This window comes from Populus euphratica, unplaced genomic scaffold (genome assembly GCF_000495115.2).
Source record: "Populus euphratica unplaced genomic scaffold, PopEup_1.0 scaffold90.1, whole genome shotgun sequence".
Classification (NCBI taxonomy): domain Eukaryota; kingdom Viridiplantae; phylum Streptophyta; class Magnoliopsida; order Malpighiales; family Salicaceae; genus Populus; species Populus euphratica.
In genome coordinates this window covers 359,118-368,099 of record NW_011499973.1, presented here as the reverse complement: position 1 = coordinate 368,099, position 8,982 = coordinate 359,118, and the positions used below count along the sequence as shown (strand labels likewise).

Here is an 8,982-nt window from a genome sequence, read left to right as displayed (position 1 = left end):
GCCTAAGACTTAATGACTTGTTGATATAAGCTATAGGGTATGTCTGTTATATTAATATTGCTCTTATCCTCACTCTTAAAGCATCAATCTTTATTACAAACTGTTTGCTTTAGTCTAGTAATGCCAAAACAGGGGTCTAATCATGACTTTCTTAAGAGTTTTGAAAGCTTTAACTACTTTTTCATTTCAAATAAAAGCATTTGCTTCAGTATCCATGGTTTATTAACGGACCCATGACCTTTAACAAACCTCCTATAATAATCAGTGAGACCTAATAACTTTTTTAATTGCTTAATAGTCTTAGGTAATGGCCGATCCACCATAACTATGATCTTTTATGGATCAATAGATAACTCATCTTTATAAATTGCATGCTTTAAATTCTTTTATTTGAATGCTGCAAAAAACATATTTATTTCTTTTCACTACTAATTTATAGACCCATAATAACTAAAACACTATCTTCAAATGCTTTACGTGTTTTGAAATGGAGTGACCATAAATTAGGATATCATCAAAGAACCTAATATAAACCTTTCAAGGTGGCTTCTGAAAACATCATTTATCAAGCTTTGAAACGTGGTAGGGTTGTTGGTCAATCCAAAAGGTATATATAACAAGGGATTCATAGTGGCCATTATAGGTCCTTAAATTTTTTTTGAACTCTTATGTAATTATCTTGATTCGGTGATAACCAGATCTTAAATCTATTTTTGAAAATACAATAGCACCCACCAATTGTTCAAGTAACTTATCCACCAATGTTATAGGGAATTTTTTTCTTAATTGTATGTTTATTAAAAGCTCTATAATCAACACGGTTTCTAGAATTTGTCCCTTTTCTTAACAAGCAAAAGAGTTGTTACTAGGTTGAATCACCCTTAACTCCATTATCTCATTGACCATCTTCTCAACAACATATTTTTTAACCTAAAGTACGTATAAGGTCTTAAGTTGAGTAGTTGGGTCTCTTTTTTAAGAGGTATATCATTGTCATGATGTTTAGAAGCTAATAATCTTTTTAGTTCATTGAAAACCTTTTGGTAACTTTTCAACAAATAGGTTAAAGTAGAATTTCCTTTCAAGGTAGGAGTTACATTTGCAGTTATAGAGCATAGAATCTGTGATGAAATTTATACAATATAGGCTGATTTTTGCTAGTTGAGAAGGACTAACCAAAAAATCATGACATTGTTCTAGCTTGATAACTTGTATATGAGCATGATTGCTAATTAATATTTAAAAGCGTATTTTTATCAAGGTTTTATATCATTATTTTTTACTTAAAGTATTAATAACTCCTTAACGAGAGTATGTTTTATAATAATATATATAATAAATATAAGATACCTTTAATTTATATTAAATATTTATTTTAAATGTAAGCTTATAACATAAATAAAAGAATTAATTAATAAGTTTAACTATTAAAATTGAGAAGATAAAAAGAAAACTAATCTCATTAATAATTTGTTACAAAACCCTACTATATTTTTATTTGAGTTCCTTTAATTTATTTTCTATTTAAAATTTTAATATCGTTAAAGTAATGAGGAGAAACCTAATTGAATATTAGAGCTACAACATTTCCAACCCCTCTACCTTTCATTGCGTGTGAGGAAAAATATTGCTCATTTTAGGATAACATAAAGTAATGAAAAAAATAACAACCTGGCATGTTAAGATGTTAAAAAAAGAAGAAGGTCCTTTGCCTTCAAAAAATAATTGATATTAAAAAAAAAAATGGATTTATTTCAAGTTTTCTAAATTACCTCAATGTATCACACAATTTTTTCTAGAATTAATTACGGGCTTGAGTTTTTTTTAATTTAAACCCAACTAGAATTCTGGATCACCAGATCAACCCACGTGACACGGTCTTGTATTTGTATATCCACATTTCAAGTGATAAAACTACATGTCGCCTATCGATCTTCTCCTCCCTCTCGCCCTCTTTTTGGCGGGAATATAGAAGTCACTCATTTAGGTAGGTCATCTATCAAACAAATACATAGGACAGAGGAGAGCCCCAGCAAATATGAACCCATCAAGACCCATCACCCCTTTCAGACTAGCCTCTCTTCTTCGTCTCCAAAAAGACCCTAAACTCGCTCTCCAACTCTTTAAAAATCCAAACCCAAAGACCCCTTCGAAACCCTTTCGCTACTCTCTTCTCTCTTATGACCTCATCATTACCAAGCTTGGCCGAGCTAAAATGTTCAATGAAATGCAAGAAATCCTTGCCCAACTCAAAGAAGAAACCCTTGTCACCCCTAAAGAGGCTCTCTTTTGCGACATAATCAATTTCTATGGCCGTGCTCGCCTCCCTGAAAATGCTCTCCAACTGTTCGATGAATTGCCTTCGTTTCGTGTCCAAAGGACTGTAAAATCGTATAATTCCTTGCTAAGTGTATTCTTGATGTGCAAGGATTTTTATAAAATGAAGGAACTTTTTGTAGTTATCGAGAAATTGGGGAAAGCAGATGCTTGTACCTATAATTTATTGATTCGTGGGTTTTGTGCGAGTGGGAGATTAGATGATGCGTCCAACGTGTTTGATGAAATGACTAATAGAGGTGTTAGTCCTAATGTGATTACATTTGGTAATTTGATTTATGGGTTTTGTTTGCATCTGAGGTTGAAGGAGGCTTTTAAGCTGAAGACGGATATGGTTAAGGTCTATAGGGTGTATCCTAATGCTTATATTTACGCGTCATTGATTAAGGGGGTTTGTAAGAATGGCGAGTTAAGTTTAGCTTTTAGGCTTAAGAAGGAGATGATTAGAAATAAAATTGAGTTGGATCCAGCAATTTATTCTACTTTGATTAGTGGGCTTTTTAAGGCTGGGAGAAAGGAAGAGGCTTTAGGTGTTTGGGAGGACATGAAAGAACGTGGGTACAAACCCGATACTGTAACTTACAATGTGATTATTAATTTGTTTTGTAAGGATAAGGATTTTGAAGCAGCTTATAGATTGTTGGATGAGATGGTGGAGAAAGGGTGTAAGCCTGATGTTATCAGCTACAATGTGATACTTCGAGAACTGTTTGAAGAAGGGAAAAGGGGTGAAGCAAATGATTTATTTGAAGATATGCCAAGACGTGGCTGTGCTCCTGATGTTGTTTCCTATAGGATTCTTTTTGACGGGTTTTGCAATGGGATGCAGTTCAAGGAAGCAGCATTTATTTTGGATGAAATGATTTTCAAGGGTTTTGTTCCTTGTTCTGCCAGTATATGCAAGTTTGTTAATAGGTTGTGTGAGGCAAAGAATGAAGATTTGTTACGGTCAGCTTTTAATGCTCTGGAGAAGGGAAAACTTGTCAATGTAGATTTATGGAGGATGGCTGTTGCCATGGTATTCAAGGATGATAAACTCTCTAGTTCATTTAACCTCGTTGATAGTTTGATAGATGTTATGAACTGACACCAGGACAATAATATTCTATTCAGTTATTTTCTGATGAGGCACGTAATTGATTGAATTTCTTCTTATGTGAGTGAACAGCAGTAAGAGATTTATCGCATGCATGATTGTGTGTTTTCCCACTCCTTGCATTCCTACTTGCTCGCAAACACTTAGGGTACAGACGGTGCACTTCTTTCTGGTTGCAAAGTTATTTGTCGGACTGGTCCATAAATTAAAAAGTGACATCAGGCTTTGTAAGATTTTGACTCGCAGTGAAAGTTACTGAATCTGGTTGATATGAAAATATGGATGTTTCCTTTGAGAATTGGGTTGTGCTCTTTGATGAATATTTCAGTTCCCTTTCTGATTCCAAGAAAGTCTCCTTTCAAGAAGCCTTTGGATCTTTAAGCTTTCAGAATGTCATTGGAAATCTTTGTCCAGGTATTGTCCAAATCATTGCTGCACATGTAGATTCTTTATCTTTTGTGCAAGCTGCCTTTGAGTTAGATCTTTCTTGGGATTGCATTTTCAGTTAAATTCCTATTATGAATTATTATAGTGATCCTCTGAAAATGTATCCATTCATTTTGATTAAGATTTTCCCTGGTCATTTTTGCTTTCAGCATCATTTTTTCCTGGCTGTTGGGACGGGAAAGGTAACACATGGGAGGGTTCCCTGTCCTTGCAGTTATTGGAATCTTATGTGGGATGTATCAAGGAACTTCAGTGACTATCAGTGGACAACTTTTACAGTCTACAATTGACTAAGTATCTCTTCTTGGTTTATCTGTTCTTCGTGTAATCTAAGTTCTGTTTCCTGCAAACATGATGAGTTGTTGAATGACCTTCAACTATATTATTCACTCTCTTTCCTTTCATACCTGAGTTGGTTTAGGTGCATCCAAAGATACGATTGACACATGGCTGTCCCTCAGTATTCCGGAATGATCTAATCTGATATTTCTCTTACATCACATACTTGAGGTAGTCTACTTCTAATTTAACCATCATTGTTTTTCATGTCTCTCTTTCGTGGTATTTGCACTTCTCTCTTTCAATGTGTGTTTCATATAGAGAGGTTTCTCTTACTTGACTGAAAGACTCCTTACACACATGTTCATTTGTCTAAATTACAAAAAACTTTCTGATAATGTTATAGCCCTTGGTTTTGTATAAATCAATCGATCTGTGCGCTTTTGAATTCATGTTCTACGCCAAAGCTTTCAGGAATCATGGGATTCCTCTATTTATTTCCTAGCCACTTTTTCTTGAGTCTTTTATAATTTGGGAAATCGGGTTCTGTTTGCAGAATTTATTGCATTAAGCACGGAATAAGATTGGGTGCATTGAGCTGTATTCAGTTAGAAGAGTTAGAAGGTATACCAAACATGCGACGAAGTTAAATGAATTTCTATGGTAAGTTTATAGGTGCTATACATGTATGTATACGTATATACATATTTAAACACACAAACTTGATTCTTGAGTTTGGATAACTCTGACTCAACTTTACAATATAAGTGGATATATTCATTTATTTTTCTGCAAGTGCAGAGAACTTGGAGCAATCCAGGTCCATTTTGTAGCAGAAAAAATCTTTGTTTGTGAGTCCTTGCGTGTTTGATTAGAACTATTTAACTTCGGAAAAATACAATAGATTTCAATCCTAAGGATGGCTTGATGATAGTGAACTTTAAAATGAATCATCAGATAGACTGAACAACCTTTAAGTCCTATCTTCGTAAGGCCATAAAACAGCATTCCTTCTTATGAATGCTATTTACTGTAGGACGCTGTATGTGACCGTAAAGAAACAGCGTGACTGTTGCTGTGCTTGTTTAGCAGGCAGTGCACTAATAAAAGTGAAGAGAAACAAACAAATATATTTTGGCAGAGCTTCTTTTTGATGAAAATTCTATCCTTCCAATCATTTCTTCATATTTTTGACTGACAAGAAGACTAGCTAGGTAAGACAACTTGAAAGGAAATGGACAATAACTAGCTGTTCTACAGATAGGGAAGCATGCAATCCTAGCCTGAGAGTACTAGTTTTTTTTATGAATGATCTTCTTCGTCTTTCTTCTTCACCCTTTCTATTGTTCAACCTAGACCATCCTTACGAACCGTTATGGCTTTCCTGTTGAGAATACAATAAATCCCATGATCATTTCAATCAGCAGCTCACATCCATAACCTATTCTTGCAAACTTCCAATTGAATAAGCTTGCAAGAAATTCTTTAGCGCAGTCATAGAAGCACTCATTGCTGCCTTCACCGACTCCATGTTTTCTAATTGGAATCAATCAAAATTAATTGGAAGAAAATATCCATCCTGAACATACTCAACAATTATTTTTTATCATGAAAATCCATTGAAGCACTCAAAACATCAGAACTATGCCAACGGTTGCTTGTGTCATTAGAATAAAACAATAAAACAAGACCTTATGGATTCAAATACAATGATAATCAATGCTCAAAACATCGGTGCTTTAGGAAGGAGAAGGTGGGAGTTTTCAGTGCCTTTGTCATCCTTCCAGGACAGCTTTCATGTGGCCTCTCAAACAGTTAAACAAAAGGGTTAGTTTACACCCTCGGATGATAAGATAATGGGTGTATAGCTCTCGTTTTTACCTCTAGCTGCGTTGGCATTAGAACCATCGTTTTTATTATCAAAAAATATATAGAATAGTTGTTTGATTTACAAGTTGTTTTATTTTTAACTGTTAGGTTGATTAAAAAAAAAGGAACAAAAAATTCTTCTTGATTAATCTTCTTTGTGGAAGAAGAAGCAATGAGGGATTTGAACTTGGGCGGAAACGATCACAACTACAACTACATTGCAAATTGAACCTACTTTTATATTGAGATTTGGAAAATCGATAAGCTAGTATAAATTAAGATATTTAATTTTGCAAGATGAAATATTTTTGAGGTTGTATTTATTGAATTTGATTATTAAAATTATTTTTTATTCAATCAAATAATAATAGAAATAGAAACATACAATAAATTGATTGAATAAAATAAAAGGTAAAAAGAAAGGATATTAATTGAAACATATATTTAAAAGTTATTTAAAAAAGATACATATTCAAAAAATATATCAATTAAAAACAATATTAGAAAAAAATAATAGCTCAAGTTTCATGTTTTAACTTGCTAAACCTATGATCTAGATAGTGGATTCAACTAGATTAGTTTTTATTTTTAAAAATAAAGTTTATATATACAAAATATGAAAAAAATTATAGATAAATTACAATAATCTTCTAAAATTTAAATATAGACAACCCCATTAAAAAATTCTTTATAAAAAAAAGGTTAAATATGCAAAAAAAAAGAAAAGAAGAAAGGATATTAATTGAAACATATATTTAAAAGTTATTTAAAAAAAGAGACATATTCAAAAAATATATCAATTAAAAAAACAATATTAGAAAAAAATAATAGCTCAAGTTTCGTGTTTTAACTTGCTAAACTTATAATCTAGATAGTGGAGTCAACCAGGTTATTTTTTCTTCTATATATAGTCCATGCTCGCGGGTCTATAGCCCAATGCTTCTATGCTATTGTATTGAAAAACCCAGACGTGTAGGTGATATTTAAGCCTAAGCTTGAGGGCTTGGGCTTGGTTTTATTTGTTTTTTAATTTTTTAAAGGTGCGAATGACCTTTAAGGTCAACGATGTATCTTTTATAAAAAAAGATTATAAATTCCACTATGGTGACTCAAAAATTAAAACAATTATTATTTTGCCTAAAAATTCCAATTGTTTAGTCATTCCAACCCAAAAACACATCATCAACACATTAAAAAAGAAAATATCAGGGATTGAAAAGTCAACTAGGAAAATTTAGATGGTTTATACATTGAACATGTTAATGTGCAGGGAGAGGTTGTCATGCTTTTAAGACATGTACGACCTCTTTCGATGGCTTACCACCACCATCCGTGGATGCATTTGAATTGCCACAACAAGACTTTTCTAGTGGTGGTTTGCGTATGTGCGATGGTCTAACGATAAGACTCTGATGGCTTCTTGTTTCTTCTTCTCCTTTATTTCTCTCTCTTTTCCTTGAATATTGTGTTGGCCTGGAAAAGTCAAAAGGTGTCATATTATTTTATTCTAGCATCAAATTTGGTCCTAATTCTTTTAATTTCTATTTGTTTTGTTTTTTTATCTTTTTTTTTTAAATTGATTTTCTTTTTCAATTTTGTCTCTCAATATTTTGTTCATTTAGATTTTATACCAAATTTGGTTATTATTCTTTTGATGCTATTCATTTTTTTTGAATTCTTTTTAAATTGATTTTTTTAAAATTTTATTCCTTACTATTTTGTCGATTAGGATTTTGACATCACGATTTTTTTTAAGTTTTCCATCCATTGGGTAATCCAGGCCTATGACCTAAGTCATTGATTCGGAAAATTAGCCTAACTTGACTCTTTTTTTAGGTCTTTGATAATTTTTTTAATTTCATCATTCAATATTTTATTTGTTTTAGATTGGACTTTATTGTTTTTTCACATTCCTCTTTGTAGGTTTTTCACAATCTCATGTCTTAGATCATGAGTTTGACATGTTGATCCAAGTTAACTTAAGTTTCTTATTTTTTTTTAAATTTTTTTTCCTCGAATTTCGCCCTTCAATATTTGGTGGGTTTAAGAATTAAGCTTTATTATTTTATTCAATTTGTTTCTACAACCTTATCATGTTCTCACAATCAGGTTGTGAATTTGGCTAATTAACTTAAATGGATCCTAATTAATTTTTTTTTTAAATATTTATTTTTTAATTTCATCTCACTAGTTTATAAAAGCATATATTAGTTCATCCATTAGATTGTTTGTGGCAAATCTTCATCTAGCTAGTAAATGCCCACTGACTGCACAAAACCTCTAGTTTCTACAAGGCTAATTGCATTATTCTCTCCTGGTTAGAGAGAACTCATCATTGAGTTCTTTTCTTCCTTTAAATAAGATGTCAAATGTTGCACATTAAAGATATCAAAAGTCTTCAGATGGTTAGAAAAGTAAAGTTTATAAACATTATCAATAATCTTTTACAACACTTGGCAAAGGCCTATCTCTCTTTTTTATTAACTTGTTATAATCTCCTAATAGAAACTTGTCACGAGTGACTATTACCCACACAAGATTACTTATCTCAGATACCACCCTTTTTGGATGGATATGGGTTAGGGCCATAAATTTTGTATTATTTTATGTGACTGTCTTCTTAACCTGCTTATGAATACCTCACAAGTAATCTATATACCATTAGCTTGGACACTTAGTCATTTAATACGAGGAACATATGTTAACTTTATCATGCTAGAAGGATTCTATCTGTAGAGTATCTTAAATGGACTTAATTAGGAGATCAAATTTTGAGACATGTTATAAGCAAACTTTACTTATAAAAGGCGATATCCTGTTATTTTGATTATTGACACGACTAAAAGATTGATGTCTTCTCCCAAGTGCAAGAGTGTTGAAGTAATAAATAACCCAGTAAGACCGGGGTCGAACCACAAGGAGGTTAATTGTACAAATTATAGATGACAATAATA

The 8,982-nt window shown here is 32.3% G+C and overlaps 1 protein-coding gene across 7 annotated transcripts; it reads left to right on the top strand.

The window, feature by feature from the left end:
* The first annotated feature begins 1,875 nt into the window (after positions 1-1,875).
* On the top strand, positions 1,876-4,954 carry LOC105139357 (Pentatricopeptide repeat (PPR) superfamily protein). 7 transcript variants are annotated; one of them, XM_011045768.1, is made up of 4 exons: positions 1,876-3,847; positions 4,095-4,174; positions 4,302-4,390; positions 4,716-4,954. In XM_011045768.1, the coding sequence occupies exon 1, from the start codon at positions 2,039-2,041 to the stop codon at positions 3,422-3,424; it is 1,386 nt and encodes a 461-aa protein (XP_011044070.1). In that variant the 5' UTR covers positions 1,876-2,038; the 3' UTR covers positions 3,425-3,847; positions 4,095-4,174; positions 4,302-4,390; positions 4,716-4,954. The 7 variants fall into 7 exon arrangements, with proteins under 7 accessions (XP_011044070.1, XP_011044069.1, XP_011044068.1 ...); XM_011045767.1 differs by lacking the exon at positions 4,302-4,390 and having other exon boundaries at positions 4,030-4,174; XM_011045766.1 differs by having other exon boundaries at positions 4,030-4,174; positions 4,302-4,954.
* Positions 4,955-8,982: the final 4,028 nt, after the last annotated feature.

What these genes read in the sequence shown, in the direction of transcription:
- LOC105139357 (XM_011045770.1), top strand. Translation starts at nt 2,039, where the DNA reads ATGAACCCATCAAGACCCATCACCCCTTTCAGACTAGCCTCTCTTCTT.